The following is a 23,057-nucleotide window of genomic DNA, read 5'->3' as shown; positions in this document are numbered from 1 at the left end:
CCTGGCGGAGAAGCATTGAGGCAGAGACAAGGGCGGCCGGAATGACGTGGGCTGAACTGAAGAAGACCAGCCAGAGCCGGGTGCGTTGGAGGAGTGTTGTTGCGGCCCTATGTTCCCCAAGGAATCAAGAGGAATAAGTCAAGTAAGTAAGTCACCCGAATGAAGAAGGATACTCTTGCGCACATGCCCTGTTCGAACTTGATCAACAGTAATAATAACAAGCAGGCAAATCACTAGAATCAAGAAAAAAAATTTTTTTTAAAACACCAAAAACTCCCCCCCCCAAAAAAAATAAAAACACACACACAAAAAAACCCCACAGAAGCACAGGCTGCAGGAATGGACGATGGCTGCTGGAAAAGGAGAGCATTGCGTACATAAGTAGAAGGGAAGTTATATACAGTATTCAACTGTGATTCAAAGCCCTGTTTCAGGATAGTGTTGTATCCTTGGAAAAGGAAGGCACTTTACTCTGATATTCCTCACTCCGCCCAGGTGTGAATGGGTACCTGACTTTAGTTGGGGAAGGTTAAAAGAGATTTGGACCCCACCTTCATATGCTGACCCCCAGACTCAGTGGATATCATTAGCCTGATGGCCGTAAAAGGCTGTGACAACTTTGACCTTAACTTTGACCTTTTTTTTTTTATATACTCTAGGTAGGCTGTTTCTGCAGCAACTTTGCTTTCTTCCACTTAGCTCCAATGTAGACGGACTAGTATTTTGCTCAGGACAGGAATCTGACCCTAGCCAGAGTCTGTACCAGTGGTCATGGTAAAATACGTGTAATTAAATGGCTTAGTGGAAAGTTTCTTTTTTGGTTATTCTGTACTTGGGTTAGTGATTTGATGATGTTTTCATCCGTGACAGAAATTGGCCTGATTTTTGGGTTGAGGGGGCATATGGTCTGGTCTTTCCTGTTCACTTCTTCAAAATCTTTCAAAATGAAGTAATCTTTTTTGAAAACTAGGATACCTATCATCCATCCTTAGAAATGACTGGATGATTCCTGTTTTTCAGTCTGTTATTATTATTTAAATAACATTTTACCCAGATATGTGTTCCAAAACTCATTTTTATTCCTTTACATTCTGTGAATTTTGATTTAGCATCAGGCTGTGTAAGGTAGGTATTATACCATTTCAAAAGTATTCATAAAGTTCAACCTCTCCTGCCGCCACTCCACATCTCTCTCTCATCCTTTTCAGATGTCTACATTTCATTAGCTAAATATTGAAAATTCTAGTTTGAAGAAATCCCTGTGTGGTTGTCAGTGTGTCATCTGATTATCATTATGTGATTATAGTGAGATGCAGGAATAGTGTGTGTGTTAGCAGGCATGCATGTACATGGGAACAAATGCAGGTGCAGATCTGCGTGGGTAGAGTGAGATAAAATGGGGAAAGTGAGATTGAAGCCTGTTATTCAGCTTTGTGTCCATCCATGTTCATACAAAAAGCTTTTCAGTTTCTGTCATTTCTTTTTTAAATTAATGAAGGAAAATTAAACTGTTTACATATCATATGACTGTAGTGAATTAATGTCCGTGTTGGATATTTCTTGTCACTGACAATTTGCCTCATGACAAAACAAAGTGAGAACAAATTGTTATGATTATTGTCCATTACCTCTACTTGCCAGTGTGTGTTATATTCCTATTTTGGTTTCTATCCCACATTCTTTGATGAGATGAGAGGTCATGATCACCATTGTTGCATATTTGGTAAAATGCTGCACATTTATTTCAAGTCCAGGGTGCGTTAGAGATGTGTGTGTTTGTATGCGGCTATTACAAGGTATTTGTTTTGTCTGGCAGGTTTTAGTATTCAACATTCCTCAACTTATGTTACGCATTCCTTGCAGATTTTGTTTCTGTTTTTAACAGTCATTCATAATTTTTTCCTCTTTGAAACTGCAGAGAAAAAGCAAAAATCCAGGTACACATCAATTGTGATTTATAGCAGTTACATCTATCTCTTTTCTTTTATGCTAGCAAATTAAAAGATGTTCTTCATCAGATGTATCTGCGTGATGCAAAATATCGCTTGCTCCCGGAGAATATACTCAGCAACTGTTAATTCGTTTGTTCTCTTCAGACTTATTATGATTATGTACATGTACCATGGTCATTCACAGAAGTGGAAAAGAAGCTTCATGGAAGTATTGAGCAGCTTTCATATAAAAGTTTGGTTCTGTATGTGCTATTCTAAAATATGTACCTCTATAATAAACAGTTGTGATGCTTATGCACTTTTCATTGCGCAGTTATGTTGGAAGGGTTTCAGCCTTCAAATTCATTACAAATTATACACCAGGTTACTCACTAGTTTAAAGCAAACTCACAGAGGGCGTAGTTGCCACAGCAAGTTTCTTAAACTCTGTGTGTGTTTGTATGTGCGTTAAGTGTGAGGTGACAGAATGGTCATAAGAGGCAGGTCCTAGGTTTATGAGCATGAATGTCATTGTGTCTGTCTGTGTGTTATTTTCTTTTCCAGGTAGTTCCTTTTTCTTTTTTTTCCCCAGATTCTACAGGATCAATATTTACATTTTTTCCAGCATTGTTATGGCCCCCAGTGTGGTTGGCTGGGCTATATTATAAGCAACCACAGATAAGATGTTCTGAAACTTATTTTTAGTTAGAATCTGTAAGTTTTTGATAATCTCTTTTCAGTGGTTGTTTCAGTAAAACAGAATCTGAAAGACACATAATAGCAATGTCAGCAAGTGTTTTTTCATTCTTCTTTCCTTCTGTTTCCTTACTTGCCATGTTTAATTTTTGTCTGCGAGTGGTATTGCATACCTTGCTCAAATTTTTGGTTCTGTTACTGGTTTTGTGTTTTTGGCCATGTCATCCCACCACTTCACCCCCAAGTTTTTGGCATTCCATCATTCTCAGCCTCGACATTGTATCCTCTTTCACCTTCATTTTGTGTGCAGCAGTATCAGGAATGAGCCATTTCTATGCTTGCTTCGGTGACTAATTCATGATAATCTGTCTGCTTGTGATTTGCCATGTAGCCGTCCACGGAAATAATTATCTGTTCATAATGGTTGTACAGTGCTGTTTACCTGCATATCAACAATAAATTTTGTTGAAAGACTTCATTTTCCCCCATTTTTACTTAGGTGAGTGACTGGATAGAAAGGGTGAATTTATTGATGTTAGCGTTGTCACAATGTCACTGTTGGCCAATAATTGGACACTTGTGTACAGAATTTTTATATGATTAATGTAATTCACAGGATACACTGCCTCACAGCTTCCCTTAGGACTATCTGGAACTTCCCTTGGAGTCTGCTGTGCCAGTATTGTCACCCTCAGGTGGGAAACCCTTGCCATTGACTGCAGTGCCTGGTGACTGGCTGTCTTCAAAGGAGTTCAGGCATGCGTCTTCAGAAGTGTCAGTCTGGGAAAGACAGGAGACGAGACCCATCATCTGCTTTTGCCTGCTCACAGTGCGGCTGCATTTGTGCATCTCTGCCTTTGGGCTGCATTCTCATCTCCAGAGTCAGTGACGTCTTCATTGTTCACAGTGGACTTCCATGATGAAGATACACAAATCATTTCTTGACACAGGCATCTGAGCAGACTGATGGAATAAAAGGGCTGAATGAAATTATATACAGCTGCATCAAGTTACTCTTGCCAGTATTGGTGAAACCACATCTGTCACACACACACCAACAATCTGTCACTGCAATTTAAACTTATTATTTACATTTCCTTTTGTCAGTGATAAACCACATAATGGACACTTTTTGGGGGTGAGTGGGAGGGTTAAATGCACTTTGCTTCAATAAGTTTTTTTTTTTTTTTAGCCACTTAAAAAATCTAAACAAAACAAGCAATTTTCCACAACTTTTTTTTTCTTTTTTTTTTTAATGTTTTACTAGTAAAACACATTAACCAGACTTTCAGAACCTTTGCATTATTTCAAATGTGATACTATAAAGTATAATGTTCAGGTCATTAACAGCACCTGTGCATGGGAGGGAAAATACACAAATCCCCTGCAAAAGAAAGGGCTGGAGTGCAAAGGCAGAGGACAAGTCTTAGTGGGCCAACAGCAGTGAGCAAGGAACTCTTTGGAGGCCATGCCAATAATATCCACTAGTCTATAATTTAAGGAAATGAAATGTCAAAATAATCACTTGTATCAAACTTGTTTATTTGATGGGTTCTGCCCCACAGCATGTTTGTAACATCCCCTGTGAAGAATATGAAATACCAAAATAATCTGTGGTTTCAACACTTTTTATTTGATGATCCTTTTCTTTTTTAAAACACTTGGGACAAATAATTGATGCAGCACCTCAATTGTGCATGCATATTAAAAATCCTCCCAATCATGACAGAACTTGACATTTTGCTATGACATTTTGTTAAAACTGTCTACACATTTGATTTACAAAAATAATTTTTGGTTTAATGTGTATGTATCTCATACCATATTTATGGCAATTTATCTTAGACAGGTGACAAGTTTGTAAGAAATCTGCAGCCAATGAAGAAAGCCACGTGCAGAGCACAAAGAAAAAAGTATAATAATAGAAAGAAAAAAAGTGCTCTATGACTTGCATGCAACTGAGATCACACACAAAAAAAAAGAAGAAAAAAAGAGGAGTTTCCATGGATTCAGTCACTGCTTTTGATATCCAAATCACACCATGGAACATCACTGTATTTTCAGTCTTCTTTCTGTTTTTCATGCTGTATGTGAAACACAGAATATTCTGAAAAAATGACATGAAACACTGAGGTGCACATGTTTGTGAAGAAAAAAAAGGACTAATTTTAAGCACACCTGCAGAAATGTCCCTCCTCATGTCCTCCCCTCCCCTCCTAGGAGCAAGTACAGTCATATTCAAGCACATAAACCAAGGACATGCCTCTTACATTGACTGTAGCATCAATTTTTCATCAGAGAATTAAAGAAATTGAAAAAAAAACAACAAAAACCACTAACATCAACATAAACAAAATTATATAGAACTGGCATACGAAACCAGCAATTTCCATCGGGCAAAACAAAATGGGTGCAATAAAGAAGAAAGATGCCCAATTACCAACACTTTAAAAGAACAAAAACAAAAAAAAAGAAGAAAAAATACAGGCAAGAGAAGTGCCGTGAGCAGAAGGAGCTCCACATGGTCTTTGTAGACCTGACTAAGGCCTTTGACACGGTGAACCACCATGGTCTGTGGAAGATCCTCCTAAAGTTCAGCTGCCCAGAGAGCCTACTCCAGCTGAATGCGTCTTTCCACGATGGCATGCAGGCGAGAGTACAGGAAAATACTGACATATCGGATCTGTTCCCTGTGATAAATGGAGTGAAGCAGGGCTGCGTCCTGGCACCCACACTGTTCTCCATTCTCTTCTCTGCCATGCTGATTGACGCCTTCCAAGACTGTGACCGGGGCATCTACGTTCAGTTTTGCACAGATGGCAAACTTTTCAACTTGCGGCGACTCCACGCCAGATACAGGGTGTTTGAGGCACTGATGAGAGAGTTCCTCTTCACTGATGACTGCGTGCTTGCTGCACACACCCATGAGGACATGCAGTTCATTATGGACAGGTTCTCAACCTCCTGCAGGCGCTTTGGACTCACCATCAGCCTCAGCAAGACTAAGTCCATGCACCAACCATCTAGCTCACAAAACGCCAGTGCCCCCCCAAACCCCCATCTGCAATCAAGATCAATGACACAAAGATCAAGTCCGTCGACAAGTTTTACTACCTGGGCAGCACCCAATGCAGCAATGGAGCCCTTGATGCAAAAGTGACACTGCGCATAGCCAAGGCCAGCTCTGCCTTTGGCAGACTCGATAATAGGCTGTGAAACAACAAAGACATCAGGCTCAGCACCAAGATGAAAACCTACAGAGCTGTTGTGCTGACCACCTTGTACTGCTGTGAAACATGGACAACATATTGCTGTCACATTCAACAACTTGAGCAGTTTCACCAGAGATGCCTACGAAAGATCCTCGGCATAAAGTGGCAAGACAGGGTCTCCAACCTCCAGGTCCTAGAGAGGAGCAGCCTGCCCAGCATCGAAAGCCTGCTGATCCAGTGTCAGCTATGCTGGACAGGACACGTTGTCCGCATGACAGTCAGCAGGATCCCGAAGATGCTTTTGTATGGCCAGCTGAAGGAAGGCCACCGTGAACTTGCAAGACCCTACAAGAGCTTCAAGGACACCTTGAAGACAAACCTCAAAGCCTGTGACATAGACATTGCTTCCTGGGAAACTGATGCCCTTGACCGCTGTCGCATGCTGTGCTCTAGTGACATAAAGACGTTTGAAAACAAGAGAACGCTGGCCATTAAGGAGAAGCATGAGCAAAGAAAGCAGGGCTCAACTTCTGGAGACATTTTCCCTTGCAACACCTGTGGGAAGTGCTGTGCATCCAGAATCGGCCTCTTCTCCCATATGAGGACACACACCGACAGATAAGCCTGCCTGCCTACTCATCCGTCGGACCGACGGGAGACTCCGTCATCATCATCAAAAGAACAAAAAACAAAAAACCCAGACTTTCTGGAGAAGGAGAACAGGTGAAAGGACCAGCAAGGCAGAAAACAAGGAAGAGACAACAGAAAGAGGAAACAGCACAAAGCCAGAAACAAACAGGGTGAAAGAAAAGAGGAGAATTTCCACAATGGGTCTTGCTGATACTACGGACAAATAATGCAGACAAAAGTGGGGGGGGGGGGGGGTAAGGCAACAGCTTGTAGCCTGAAAAATATGTTGATGACAGCACAGCAAGGTACTCCCATTTCTGACTTAAACTTCAAGACTTCACAAATAAGGGAGAATACACAAACAGAAGGAAAGACAGAAAAAAAGTTGTTTTTTTTAAAACTACCAATGAATAAACGCTGCCTGTACAGATTATTCATTAAGCGGATGATAGAGTAAGTGTACATTATATATACAAAACAGCATACATAACAGCCAAGGTGAGCTTCAGTACAACCAGTTACTCCTGCAGCAATGAAAATGACAAATTCAACTTTCCCAGTTCTTCACAGCAAAGGTCTTCTTGCTCAGCACAAATTGGAAAGTGCAGCTGGACTTGGGTTATTTACACTTCCAACACAGTAATCAATGTGAAGAACATTTTCTACAAATTGGAAAGTACGTCTTGACTTGCGCATGTACGCTTTCCAACACAATGACCAATGATGAATATTATCCTTTGTAGTAGGTAGCTATTGCACAGCTGAGGCTGTGAGAGGTGCTTTCAGGCTCTGAATCTTTCCTGCATTTCACATGTTTTTGAGCTCCATCATGTTGCTGAACTCCAATCATTATGAAATGGGGCACATCATATTTTCATGACCCACATTATCTTGTACTAAAAACATCTTTGCCCCCCCACCCCACTCCTGTCATTTCATTCCATCTCAAAGACATGCAACAAACACTTTCAAGTAAATAATGATGGATCTCTAACTTCTTGATCCCTTCTGATGAATCAAGAAACGTACACCAGAACAATCAATCCCTCCACTGTCTCCAGGTCTGTCTTCATTTGTATGTATTGTGGGTTTACCTGTAGAAGACATTCTCATATTGTTTTGTGTTCTAACCTATGTTCATGCCGGTACATGACTATGTCTTCTTTCTCCAAAATGCAAAGGGTTTACTGTGCAATGCCTATTTGTGCTCTTCTGTTCCCCGAAAAACTCATCAATACTTATGTTGCATACAAAAGAAGTTTGACTGACCAGTTTACAAAAACCATTGGTTTCGTGTCTTAACACTTACCCAAGCTCTTTGCATTACATTCTGGGCAAAATTACTACTTTTTTCAGTTTTTCTTTCTTTTTATTCCACCTTTGTTTTGTTTACATGTTTAATGCTTGCAGAATCCTCAGTACAGAATCCTCAGTGAGGAAGACAGAATTAACTACCTTGTAATAATTTACGACAGAGTTGCATTCAAATCAACAATACTCCAGCTGGCAGACCTGTCTAGGCACTTGAACTCATTAGAAAAAATGTCCATATTAGCACAGAACATGCTGCAGGCATATACTCAGGTCTGCGGCATAGAGTTCTGCCAAGACCAATACTACGACTTCAGCAGCTGAAAGATTTGCAGAACATGACACCCTCTGGGAAAACAAGCAAAACTACTGGCTTCGCTTCAACCAATGTAAAGTCTTACTGCAGAACACTGTAGACATGAAGGGGGTCACACTCAGAGTGTTTTTCTGGGTCAAACCCCTGAAGTATGGCCTGCAATGTAACGCTGATCTCACAGTCACTGTTGGAGTGGTCACTTTGAGGATGAACCCCCCTTCTTGGCGGTGGAGAAGTCGGACAGGAACTTGTGGATGTCTGTTGTGGAGACCTGCGGGACCATGGCGGCCAGGCGGCTGACAGCGTTCTCCAGATCCTCTTCTTCAGAGATCACCGTGTGCTTCTGAAACAGCCACAGGTCACACACAGCTTCAACACTTGCAGACCCAGTGATGGGTGCCACTGCAGACCAGCTAGTGCCTGACCACACTTGATGTGTGTATACATGCAGAAACTTAAATGCACATGTTACAGATCCCATAGTCCATGTCAATGTTCAATGGGTAATGGAAACAAGAACATTCTCAACATGCACTGCCCTGACAATGGAGTATGGCACCCTACATGGAGGTGTGGGGGTAGAGGGTGAGGTAAAAATGGTTATGTACATAAAAGCCCAAACAAGTTGCAGCCAACAAACGCAGGAGGAGACACAATGGATTCATACCACACTATAACATCTGTTGTGAATCACATAACACACTTTGGACTCCGGAAGAATGGAAATAATGGTCAGCTCAAGCAATAAAAACATGTCTGTGTTGGATTTAGTCCCTGTGATAGTTTAAATTCTGGAATGCTCCACTCTCTCGGTATAGCAAAACACTGTTCTCGCCATAACACAAACCGGTCACCAATCCCCCATCTATCATGTGAGTGCTTTTACATGTTGGCGAATGCAATTTACTTTCATGATGGAATATTTTGTTTGTTTTTTTTCTAATACTAATCAGGCTTCGACTTTTCTTCTCTTGTGCTTGATGGTAAATTTTTGTTCATTATGTATTTCAGACAATGAGGTGATTGCTTACCCAGTCATTTCCAGAAATCACAGTCCTACAAAAAAACCAGTATTATTAGTATAATTGTTGCTGGTATAAAGTTATAGCACAGCTGACTGTACAGGCCCATATCAAGGCTCAAAACAGTCAATATGAATCACATACAACCTGAAAAGAAAGAAACATGGAACAAAAAATCAGGCATAAGTAGTCATATCCATGCACATCAACCGAGGTCAAGTCCCTGACATGGACCATTCTGTCAATGTTTTGACAGATAATTAAAACAAAAAAGAAGTCATAAATGATACACAAAATGGTCGTATTCATGCATGAAAACCTTGGACATGCCTGATGTTAAACATTCCATTAATGATTCAACAGAGGATTACCAACCCCCCCCCCCCCCCCCAAAAAAAAAAACCCCAAAAAACAACCCAAAAACCCCACCTGAACATAAACATAATCATACATGAAAACTTTTGAGACAGTTAAATCCACTAACCAGGGTTCTGGTCGCCCTCTGTGTGGTGGAGAGGTCGACGGGACTGCCAGCCAAGGACATAAGTCGCTCCCCTTGCTTTGGTGCTCGTGCGATGCCAGGCGTGAAGGGCAAGCTGCACAGTGGGGAACAAGTCGTGTTGTGTGCTTTAACTTGACTCAACAACACAAGAAGACATAAAAGAAAACACTCACATGCACACACACACACATCTAACTATCTAGCCGAACCACCAAAGTGACCCAGCAGCAGTGCAGGGTTCTCCTCTGGTGTGTGGCCTCCTGGCGACCTAACATAAATGGTTCCCTGTGGATTGCCGACGCTGGAACTGCGACAGACGAACCCGGGTGTGGCTGGGTATGGGGGAGGGGGGAATCTAAATGAGCGGCATGGGAGTAATGCCACTGAAACGGTGCAGATGATGGGGCAGAAAAAACAAAAAAAACAAAAAAAACTATCTAGCCGAAAGAACAAAAAGTCAGGTCATGTTCCCACAGAGTTTTAATTTCTCTCTCAAACTTTTGCCCTGTCCTTGGGCTTCATCAGGAGAAGCAGGATCAAAGAGCCTTTGACAAGGCTGCCTAAGACTGTACACCAAGAAAATATTACAGATTACAGCCAAAACACAAGATATGACCTACACACACAGACACAAGCATATACACAAGCTGCAGCCCACAAACACAGAAAGAAAAAAGAAAAAGAAAAAAAGCACAGCTGACACATAAGCACTATCAGCAGTCTGAAGCTTACTTGACATCAAACTTGGGCGTGACGGCAGGCGTGTCCCACACAGCAGGCAGTTGTCGTGACAATGGTGTCTGGAACCTGGACCTGACACCAACAGCCTCACTGTCAAGACTGGTGTTAGTCACATGTTCACACCACTGACATCAGGTGGTGACTTATCACATTCTTATGGGTTCACAAAAAGTTAAGGACCACTTCATGACAGCAGGTATGTTTTCTTAACATGTTAAAAAATTGAGAAAATATATATTCATATCACGCAATGGGCATATGGTTTCTCACTGAATACATAAATAGCTGTTTGGGGCAAACTTGCACCATGAACAGCTTGAAAAACACATTTCAAAAATCAATGTTTCAGCTAAAACTTTACATTTATTCAGTCGTTTATGAAAGATCACTGTGCTTTTTCAATGTAACTCACCATCCTTTCACCATGCCCCAAGAAGAAAACTGTGCAATTAAGTGGTCCTTAACTTTTTGTGAACCCTATACTTTTATCTATGTCTGACAGTATGTTGGGGAAAAAATCTGTCCTTAATTCAAAGGATGCCTTGGCCTCAGTTTGCAAATGAAGCCTTAAAATTTCTTATGTATTGGTTTCAAAATGTCTTGGTCTACAATTTTGTTACAAAACAAAGGGTGTATGTACCCGGCCTATTAAAAAAAGAACAAAAATGAGGGGAAAAAACAGAAAAAATATACAACTAAATAAACAAATTATATACACATAAAAGTATGCCTTATTTCCAAAAAATTTTTTGCACATGTTCACATGCATGCATATACAAGTGCAAATGCATGACACACATACACACACAGAAAATCAAGAATTCGTACACATTTTTGATTACACTAAGTTCACACAGGTTTTTAACGACACAATTTACCTTTGTTTCCTGGTGGACATCATTGTTGAACTCGGTGGTGGCATATCTGATTTCATGTCAGTGCCTTTGCCCTTCCGCAAACCTCTTGTCTTCTTGCTGGTCAAACGAACCTGTGTGACCATCACAAACCTATGGTAACTAATGCACCAATCGCTCACAACACACATTTCTTTCAAAAGAAGACATTTGTACTCACACTGTTATCTGGCTCACACAATGTAAGCTTTGGCATAAATGGACTGGAAACTTCCCTTTGAAAAAGAAATGTCAGCATCCACAGAAATGTTTGAAATATATAATTTCTTGGATGCTGCAAAGAATGACATTGCCAGCAATATATTTCCCTTATCAAAATAGTTTTCCACACTTTCAGTTAAAGGTTTCACCACTTTTGATTCAGCTGCGTATGGTGGGTTAATCAATTCAGCATGGATATTTTTTCCAGTTTTCTGGGTCTACAGATGTGCAGACATACTTGTGCCTGAAAACCCTTTCTTTATATACAAACCCCGAATGTAAAATATGCTCGTTAAAAATTCCTTAAGATGTGTCAGCATCCAGTGAGTTTACCATTATGGAAACACAAACATACCCAGCATGCACACCCCTGAAAATGGCTGCTTACTAAAGAGTGGGGTGAAAATAGCCGTACATTCAAAAGCCTACTTACAGATATCTATACAACTACAAGTCCAAACAATGGGACATGTCATTTAAAATCAGCAAAGGAGACAAAGGTGCAGCAAACTCAATGCAATTCATGGAGCGCAAACTTTGTGTGAGCATAAAGGCAAGGAAGAATATGGAAAATGCTTTACTTTACCAGTTAAATAGCAAGGAATAATATGTCTAAGAAAACAACCAGAACAACAAAATTTGATAAAGAAATTCTGTAATAGCCTTTAAAAGAAAACATCAGATTCTTGCTTACCCCTTGTGTAGCTTCCATCTGCTCCAGAGAGTCCTTTCTTGAGGTCTGTAGTGACACCATCGCATTTTCCACAGTCCCTCCTGCAGCTACAAACAACAAGCACCACCATGGTCTGGTCACTCAGCCATCATCTTGCAAACTCTGCATGTATCGCACAGCTACAACAGCACGACAAATGTCACACCAAGGCTTCTGATCACACATACATATGCATTCCTGACTCTCTGACAAAGGAAAGGAGGCACTGTAAGCTCTTCATTGAGCGGGTCCCTGGGGTGTTTTAAATATTTCTAGAATGAACATTTCGTTTAAAGTACTGATAAAGCATTGACTTCTGTGCTGTAGTCACAGTGACCTGGAGAGGTCTGTACAACATTTTTATTCTGTGCTGGCTGTGACCTCAGGACATTGAAAGAATATGGTTATTTAGGTCGTAACCTGACCTGCTTTAATTCCCTGTATTTACAATTGTCATGGTTTTTGGAAAGCCAGAGTTATCTGGAATATTTTTGTGATGGAGGGCAGTAGTTCCCTGAAATGAATAGTAATTGAAATTGGATATTAGTAACTCAAGTATAATACCTTTTTGTAGCACTGGGATGTGCTGATGTAGTTCTAAACTATCAACTGAATATAAAAGGTTTTGAATACTGGGTGGTGATGTACACAATTGTATAATAGTGTGATGCTCAGTTACGCTGGATAGACATGATTGATTGCTTAGTGCAGTGAACTGATACTAGCTTTGCTAAGTGAAGGTGTGTGAAGTCATCTGAATAACTTCCCATAGGGGAAATGACTGAAATTTTTTTTTTTTTTTTTAAATTCTTTTCTTTACTATTTGAGATGGTAAGGTGTATGATCACTTACTTGATCCCTCATGGGGAGGTAATTGATACATAGAACAAGAATTGAAATGTTTTAAATATTGTATAAAATTGAATTAGTTAAATAGAATAAGAGGGAATTTAAGAGGTTTTTTTTTTTTAGTGAATAAGTGTGAAGAGAACATGTGAGCTTCTGACACAAACTACTTATGATCTATTTTCATACACTAATACTGGTCTGAGCTGGAAAAAAAAATCTGATATTTCCTCACCTATAAAGTCCATGATATTCATGTCCCGAATTTCCTGTGGGAACAGAAAAAATACATTCAAGCTTAGTGCTTTATCAATCAGTCAATCAAAACAACAGACTGGAAAAATAAATAAACAAGTAAAACTTGCAAACTGTAGTGGCTGTTTCACATTCAAGCAGAAAAAGTAGTTTACAAAACAGCTCCACTTAAATATAAAATAGAATATGTCTTTATTACCAAGTGTACCAGGGTCACAAGGAATATTGGGGGGGATTGTACAACAATATAAATAAAAAGTCATACACGAACACAGATGTGTGTGTGTGTGTGTGTGTGTGTGTGTGTGTGTGTGTGTGTGTGTGTGTGTGTGTGTGTGTGTGTGTGTGTGTGTGTTGGATGTTCCTGTTTGTTTATACTGTTTGTTCATACTGATTTCTGTATATTGTATACATATCTTTGCAAAAATTTTAATAAAGTAAAAAAAGAGAGAAAAAGAACAGGTAAAATATTCATTGTTATGAGCAAAATAAGTGTAATTAGACACATTTCTGTCACAGCATACCTGCATATGTTTAATATATCATGTACTGGGGGTTTTTTTTCTGTTTTTTCTTCTTCTTTTTTTCCTCTGTAATATTCAAGTCCTCTGGCTATTTGTCTTTTGGGGAGCAGTTGCTTGTTTTATGCAAGTGTGTGTTTGTATGTGCATACTTGCAGGTATATTTACTTCTTTTTTTAATTTTTCATATGTGTGTGTTCAAAGAGGTTAAGAACATTTGATTATAGTTGATGCCTCAATTTCATTCAATAGTCTGTGTAGCCAGTATAATTTGTCGTGTCTTTTCAAAATCGGCATTCAAAAACAGCTAGTTCTCTATATGATATGTATAGAAACAGGAACGGTTCTTTCAAATCTATTTCTCATGTAGTAAGTGTCTTCATTCATTCATAACTTCAGAGCTACCATTCTGCTGCAAAATCCAACAAAACAGACTTCATTTCCTTTCTTTGGAATATAATTATATTCACTGATTCAGTAAGGTTACTGTTCTGAAGACAGACCTGTGCACCCCTCTGTTAAACATTTCAGTACTGTCATAACAGTCTTCAGTATTTTTCATTGGCTGTCAGTATTTTATTACATTCGATCAGTTCAGACCATTGCTTGCTCTTGCTCTCTCCCCATCCTCCCTCCCACTCTCTTATTAAAAGAAAATGCTTATCCTGCAATATCCAATAACCATTTTCATGATGGGAACAAAAAAAATTTTTTGTATTCTATATTGTTGAGAAATTGGATTTTGGTTTACGAAATCAGATTTCCATATCTCTCTCTTTTTCCCAGGAACAAATACTAACAAATATGGGGGATGCATAGGTCTGTGAAGATACATGGAAAAAAAATGAGTAACCATGACATAAGTCATAAAGAACCCCTCGACAGGCGCAACAGCTGAATGGTTAAAGTGTTGGACTTTCAATCTGAGGGTCCCGGGTTCAAATCTCAGTGACGGCGCCTGGTGGGTCAAGGGTGGAGATTTTCCAATCTCCCAGGTCAACATATGTGCAGACCTGCTAGTGCCTGAACCTCCTTCATGTGTATACGCACGCAGAAGATCTGTTTCATACGTTAAAGATCCTGTAACCCATGTCAGCGTTCAAAGGGTTATGAAAACAAGAACACACCCAGCATGCACACCCCCAAAAACGGAGTATGGCTGCCTACATGGCTGGGTAAATAAACAGTCATACATGTAAAATGTTACATGTCTGTCTGAGTGTGTATGTGTGCGTGCCTGAAATCTGATTGAATGACGCAGGAATGATGAGCGCCCAGTGGCAGCCGTCAGTCGGCTCTACCCAGGTAGGCAACCTGTTGTGCAAATGACCCCGTGTTTGTAAAGCACTTAGAGCTTGGTCTCTGACCAAGGACAGGCGCTATATGAATATCCATATCAATTAATCAATCAATCTTCATAAAGAACAACAACAAATAAAACATAATTCTACGAGTACAAAAGTATACTCATAACAAAATGCAAAAATGCTATTAACATATCATGCTGAAAATAGGAATCTTTTGGCTGCACAATCAAAGCAGCCAGTCATTGTCACAATCTTTTCAGTCTCTTGAGAGCGTCTTCAGAAGAAATTAATGCCATGCTGCATCTGAAAGCAAGACCTATGTCATGCGATGCAAGTGTTGCCAGGTTGTTTGCTTAATCCCAGGGGAGGTGTTTCTAGTGTAAAGACAGATTTATCTAGTCTACATAATCTCCAATGTTTCTTATCTTACTCCTGGAGAGTCAGTCTCTGTTTTCAAAATCAAGTGTCTTTGAAATGTTAATATAATAAAATGTTCTTACTACGAAAGTCATGAGAGTAAAAGCAGAATGAAAGCTTACAAAATACAACAAACTATCGTGCCACACTTTCTGTTTCTGCAGGTAAATTTAATGCCAACCCTCTGAACCTTTTTTTAGGAACAATTTGATTCATTTGAATTTTTGCACAATTTTAGGAACACTTGGAATCTCACTCTCAGACCTTTGGCATACATACATTGTTTACCTAGTATAGAAAAAAATCATGTCCTTTCCTCTGAGAAAATAAATCAGCTGACAGTCTGCTCAATGTGGGTTTTGTGTAAATGTTCATGCAACTGATTTTGGCAGCTCCATTACTAGAGGCTAGTTATGTGATTCATTACCAATCTGTGTGTTGCAAAACTACCAAGCAGCTTACAGCAATACAAGAAAGCAGTTAGGTGACCCTCACTGGACAAAAAATAAACTTGTTTTGATGCTGGCGTAACAAAAGACCAGTCAACAGAAAATACAAGTCAACGTAATAAACCAGTTGGCATCAATATATATGTAACCTTTTCCCATACAATATTCCTCACCACAGGAATATAGCTGAGCTGCAGGTTGAGTTCTTTCTCTATCACAGACTGGATTCGGATCTTTTCACTCTCGATTTTCCGAAGCCTCTGGTTTACTGAAACAAGACAAACAGGAGAGTGTATTCAAAATCATTTGATAACAAAGATCCTAACTATATGTGCAAGCGCATGTGTGTTTGTGCATATATGATATATATACCCATATCCGTGAGTATGATGGTGTATGGGTGTGTGTATGCATGCTGATGAATGTGTGTGTGCATATGTGGTTGTATGTGCATGCATGTGGGTTATGTGACAAACAATGAACATGTAAATCAAACTAAGTTTTGTACATTATTTAAGACTGAGTATGAACTTGCTTTTCTGGGTATTCTCAATATCTTAATTTGAACATAGACACTTAGAATGGAGGGGGAAAAAAAGAAAGGAAATTAAGACTGAACAGATGCTTCTTTCTGTACAGTGCATGCCAGTGTTTAAAAGTTCACACTTAAAACAACACTATTCAATAAAACATTACAATACAACCCCCCCCACCTTTTTTTTTTTTTTACTGCATTATGTTCTTTTACTAGTTTAGTCTTCAGAAGTGGACAATTTTCATTTGCTTTTCTATAGCCAGTAATTGTCTGAATAAGCATGCAATGATACTATTGTATCATAAAGTACACTCACTAGAGGTTCACCCCCATCTAAAGACTTAGGACTTTCTACTTTAAAGTACAGAATATCTATATCACAATATCTGGAGTGATGGCCTACAGGTAACACATTCGCCTAGGAAGTGAGAGAATCTGAGTGCGCTGATTCAACTCATGGCTCAGCCGCTGATATCTTCTCCTCCTCTAGACCTTGAGTGGTGGTCTGGACGCTAGTCATTTGGATGAGATAAACTGAGGTCCCATGTGCAGCATGCACTTAGCGCACGTAAAAGAACCCACGGCAACAAACGGGTTGTTCCTGGCAAAATTCTGTAGAAAAATCCACTTTGATAGGAAAAACAAATTAAAAAAACTGCATGCAGGAAAAAATACCCCAAAAAATGGGTGGGGCTGTAGCGCTCTCCCCACCCAAATTTTACTCAGAGAAATCTGTTGTGATAAAAAGAGAAATACAATATAATATCAGCAAAATGTCTCTCCCCAAAACACAACAAAACAGTGGAAAAGCAAGAAGTGCAAAATTACTCTAATAATGGACATTTGTTAAGCATAAGACAGATATGTTCTGTTGCTATATCTTAATCTGCAGGACATGTAAATCAGTAAACATTTACCCAAATACAATAAAACAGTGGAAGATATCAACTGATTAAATAAAAAGTGCAGATCATTCAAATGGAGACATGTCAAGCATGAGACATACAAACAGAGCTTTTTTCTTTGATGTTTTGGAGGGTCTGAACCATCTTTTGGGGGGCAGGAGGTGGGGGTGTGGGGGGAGGCAGGGGACAGTCGGTAATGTGTGTATGATTTATTTAATTAATTTTGCAGAGAGAAGCTTAAGAAAAATAACAAAAGTCCCAAGAAGTAATGAAAACCCACAAACATCATGTACAGCAGTTCATCCACCAGGCTGACTCAGTGTCTCACCAACATTCACAAGACTGACCTTCCATGTCAAAGTCCTGCAGGAAGACCCCCAGCTTGTGTCGTCTCTCTTCTGGGTCCAGATGATCACCAATGTCATCTTCTGGTTTTTTGGGCTTGGTGTGTTTCTTGATCCGCGTGGCTCTCCTGCGTGGCATTGTCTGGTAGTCAACACAAACATTTTAAAAATCATGCATTTAAGTTTTCTATAATTTAGATATTATACAATTAATCAGATCTATTTGTGCCTAAACACTGCTCAGGTGCAGGCAGAAAAAGCCAGCTGAAAATGCCTGAACATCGCTCGGGCATAGGGCAATATGAATTAGAATGTATTTGAAAAATAAACTGACATGTTTTTTCCCCCAAGCGTGAAGGGGAGCTGACTAGTTTTATTATTTATTTATTTATTCATTTTTCTTCTTTCCTCCTTTCTGTATTTTTTAATTAATGTTATGACCCATGTTGTAAAATATTTAAATATTTCCACATGATCCAGTCTGATACTTTGCATTGTTATGAATATTTCACATTATATAAAATAATTTGAAATATTTTCTGAAATCTACAATCAAAATTATTCATGAAAAAAATCAAATGATTGAAAATCGAAGACTATCCAACTCCAAGTCCAAATGAAGGGCATGATGAGCTTCTAAGAACAAACTTACCCAGCATGTATTAGACTATTACATTTCAATCCACAGTTTATAATCTCAGTGCATTCTTTTCCGGTATGCATTAAAAGCCAGTCCATTATGCTTGGGCCAGTTGGGGGCTGCAGTCATTTCAGGCATACAACTGGCTGTTTCCAACAGAAGGAATTCAAATGGCCTCTGACTGCAGCATTCAAAGAGTATATCTTACATTTCCCTTTTCAATCTTCAAGTTTTTTTGTTTTGTTTTTTAAATAACAAAAGGATTGTTTGGTTGTTACCTATACTCTTCTACCTCCACTATCATGTTGTACAAACTATTATCTTACACATACATATTCATATTTTTCACAATGTTTGTCTGCTTGGTGCAGAGCAACAACAGTATCAATTACATCTTTTTTGAGTAAGAAACAACATTCACAACTGTTATGTAAGATAATAAGAAAAAAACTATAAAAACCCTTTTTAGTACGACTGATTTTACAATCAATTATTAAGTCAATGGACTGACTGGCTGTCACATCAATGGGTCATTTCAAAATTGTATGCATCAATGACCGACATGAAACCTAAACCCTGTGTGTGTGTGTGTGTGTGTGTGTGTGTGTGTGTTCGTGTGTATGTATGTTCAGAGTTTGTCAGAGTAGTTAAACTCCAGCAAGTTAATAAGCATACATAAAATATATATATATGTTTATGCATAATATAAAAATAAAAAAATCTACATATATGCATGTGTTCTATGCTGAGTTTATTTAGGTTTGCATGCCGCCAATCAAATCAGTTGTCTGTTGGCTGCACAACCTGTTGACTAAATGATAGACGATTGTCCATTATTACACTCCAAGGTCCTTCCCCTCCTCATTTTCTGCCAGTACTGAAACGCTTGAAATCACTGGATATTTGTAATAGGTCCTAATGCCACGTATCTGAAAATCCTATGTGAAATGTCAGTGGTTCTCTCTGAGAGATAATTCAAATGGCCTCCAGTCTTCAGTGAGTTTATTAATCAATTTCCATTTCTAATCTTTACTAAGTTATTTCAATGCTCACTCGCCTTGCCACAGTAACAACAGTGCCACACTTACTACAAAGTCACAGACAGTATTAGTATCAGTATCTCAAGGAGGCGTCACTACGTTCAGTCAAATCCATATACGCTACACCACATCTGCCAAGCAGATGCCTGACCAGCAGCGTAGCTCAAGGAGGCGTCACTACGTTTGGTCAAATCCATACACACTACACCACATCTGCCAAGCAGATGCCTGACCAGCAGCGTAACCCAACGCTCTTAGTCAGGCCTTGAGAAAATAAATAAATAAATAAATAAAATTAAAATAAATAAATAATTTTTAAAAATAATAAATTAATAGTAATAGTAATGATAATAATAAATGAATAAATAATAATAATTATTATTATTATGGTATTTATGAGGCGCAAAATCCTGATGCAATCAACTCTAAGCGCACACACACACACACACACACAAATAAATAAATAAATAAAATTAAATAAAAAGACAATAATGATGATCAATAAGCAAATAAACGTAAAACATGCGGACACACCTTCACACATACACACACGCATAACAGATATGCAACAAACATGCAGTTTCGCAAATATGAGAGCACAATCAAATACACATAAACGTACATGAGCCCCAACACACAAACATTACCCTGCACCCTCCCCCCCCCCCCCCCTCCTCCACACACTCATTTCTTGGCTACGTATCACAGCTTCCACGGCACACACACACACGCACACTTACTTGTACAAGCACACACACATATAGCACGTCCATATCCCCCACCCCCACACACATTTCTACAAATATATATATGCACACCCACACATTTTAATATTCCGTTGCTCCCACAGTACAGACATGCATACACACACATACTCATCCTCTACACACACACACACAGTGCATAGAGCTCTCCTGACATGTGTACACTTACAGTTACACCCTTGCGCACGCACACACACGCACAGAGGCTGCCACTGACTGGCCGCAAGAGGGGTGGGAAAAGATCTCTGATGCCAGGAACGTGGCGTCTAGCATGTTGCTCAGTCTATTGTATTTGGATAAGCCCACAGCTACTCTGTTCTGTTTTGAAGAAATTTGCGCAATGTTGGTTTGGAAATGATGCCGATGTTCGTTTGATTTGGACTTTGATGATAAGACTTACGGCCTGCTCCCTCTCTCTACCTTTATTTCGTTGAGGCGATCAATGGTGTAATGGCCTTGTACCTGTTCTTTTTGGTATTCTTTGACTTTTCTGAGGATTTCCGATTTTCCTAGATGTAGGCCGCTCGTTGCTGTTGTGTTACCAGCAAGTCTGTCAGCTCGCTCATTTCCCTTAACACCTGCATGTCCTGGGCAGTATGACCATGTAAATGAGGTTCACTGACCCCATTAGAATCATGGCATGTTGGTTTCCAGGCATATGGATAGATGATAGCCACTGGAGAGCATGTGTCACAGCTTCAACTTCCACCATTAGGCTGGAGGTTGTGACTTTGTAGGCAGCATTCCCTTCCCTAATTGTTTTTCCATATTGTTTTGCAGTGAATCCCCAACCGGAATGTCCTTTGGTGACTGAGCCATCTGTGTATAATGATGATGTCCATCTTGTCAGTGTCAAGTCACAGACAAAAGATCGTATAGGATTAGATGGAAAGTTACAGCAGACCAAGAGATCATCATGATTAGGCTGAACAGCCTTACCAATCTGCGTATCATATAATATCATATCATTTAGCTGTGACTCTCCTCCCTCTCCTTCGACAACTTGCCTTGAGCAGCTTTCTTCCCTTCCACTTGTCCCACTCCCAACTTGAGAACGTAACATAAAAAAAATGTCAAAACAGTCCTGGATATGGAAATTGTTAAACTAAATTCAGAAACTGCCTAAGTCGATCTACTTTTTAAATGATTATTTAGAGAAACTGAGTTAAATCATTTTAAATTTGACAGAAACATGCCATCGTTGGAACTGCTGTTGTGTGTAGAAAACTAAATGCTATTTTCCTTGTGATTTTCCCAGAAAGGATGTCATTAAATTCAACCTTAGCCAGACTGCTTCATCTGACTGCTCTGGCAAATCCATGACTGCTACAATACAATAAAAGATATTTTTGTTGGTCTCTGTACTTACTGCTAGACTTCTGTTTACCGTCACGTCACCTTCGCTTTGAAAATACCGCTTGACAGGAAGTAATGCACAGCAGCAATGTATATATGCACAGCAACTATGTTAGCAAATGTATGGTGCTTGTACGCACGCGCACGCGCGCGCATACACACAGACGCGCGCACGCACCTGAATCGTTTCAATGGTTCATACTTTACCCAAAATGATTGGACTCGCCTTCTTTCAACACTTGTTGGTTAACGGCTTGTTTGTTCTTCTTGACGGATATGTCAAAATGCAGTATTTTACAGCTTTTCATCTAAAGCAATACATTCATTGCTGTTCTGATTGAGCTCTGTCATCATGACAAAGTAACAACCTCCAGCCTAACAACTAAATTTACAGCATTGACACAGGCTGTGCAGTGACTGACATCCATATATAGATCTATGCAAATCAACATTCTGCAATACTGACTCTACAAACTGAAAAATCCTCCAAAAAGTAGAAGCTGGATGGAAAGCCCAGGGAGGCTATGTACAATATCCAGATGCAAAAGCTTACATAGATGTACTGCCCTGGACATGTGGATGTTAAGGCAAATGAGTGAGCTGACAGAGTTGCTGGAAGTGCAACTGTCATTACAAGTGGCCTACGTCTGGGAGGATCTGAATTGTCAAGAAAGTTAAAATAACCCTCAAACCAGGTACATGGCTGTCACATCATCAATCACCTCAAAAAAGAATGATAGAGGGAGCAGCCGTAAGTCTAACTTGAAAGGAAAAGGAACAGCCATCCCAAATCAAACTAATGTTGGCATCATCTCCAAACCAAAAATGTGCAAACTTCTTCAAAATGGAGAAGTCTTTCTGGGCAATTCCAAATAGAGTAGAATGGAGAAACATGTTAGTTATGCTCATCATGTCAAAGAGGTGAATGCAGGTGTTTGTGACCACAGTGGAGAAACTATAGCAGCATGTGAATGTGTTTGTGTGTGTGTGCGTGCATGTGTACATGAGTTTCCACGCATGCGCACATATGTGTGTACCAGACTGTGGGAGCTCATGGTGTGTGTGTGTGTGTGTGTGTCTCTGTCTGTCTCCGTGTGTTTGTATGCATGCATTTACATGTGTGTTTTTATACATTCATGTGTGTGTGTGTGTGTGTGTGTGTGTGTGTCTGTCTGTCTCTGCGTGTTTGTATGTATGCATTTGCGTGTGTGTTTTTATACATTCATGTGTGTGTGTGTGTGTGTGTGTGTGTGTGTGTGTTATGTATACCAATGGTCAGCTCTCAAGGCCTGACTATACAATGATCTGCTCCCAAAGAATAGCTGATATAAAACTACCACCCTGTTGCAGTTGGTGACAGAAAGATTGCATAGCATATCTGACGGCAGTGACAGTCGACAGTCTGTTGCTGGGGACTTCCCCCAAAACAACTGCCATCAAGGCTGCTGACATGAGCATTAAATGTTATTTTGATAGCTGGTGTTCAGAAA

General features: G+C 39.6%; 1 protein-coding gene across 1 annotated transcript; it reads right to left on the bottom strand.

Moving 5' to 3' along the window:
• Positions 1 to 8,284: 8,284 nt before the first annotated feature.
• LOC143285454 (borealin-like) lies at positions 8,285 to 21,638 on the bottom strand. The gene is made up of 9 exons (XM_076592750.1): positions 21,581 to 21,638; positions 17,771 to 17,909; positions 16,157 to 16,251; positions 13,270 to 13,303; positions 12,171 to 12,256; positions 11,240 to 11,349; positions 10,353 to 10,433; positions 9,603 to 9,714; positions 8,285 to 8,439 (listed from the first exon to the last, which is right to left on the bottom strand). The coding sequence occupies exons 2-9, from the start codon at positions 17,904 to 17,906 to the stop codon at positions 8,293 to 8,295; spliced, it is 801 nt and encodes a 266-aa protein (XP_076448865.1). The 5' UTR covers positions 17,907 to 17,909; positions 21,581 to 21,638; the 3' UTR covers positions 8,285 to 8,292.
• Positions 21,639 to 23,057: the final 1,419 nt, after the last annotated feature.

This window comes from Babylonia areolata, chromosome 9, assembly GCF_041734735.1.
Source record: "Babylonia areolata isolate BAREFJ2019XMU chromosome 9, ASM4173473v1, whole genome shotgun sequence".
Taxonomy (NCBI): Eukaryota; Metazoa; Mollusca; class Gastropoda; order Neogastropoda; family Buccinidae; genus Babylonia; species Babylonia areolata.
This window is presented reverse-complemented; position numbering and strand designations above follow the sequence as displayed.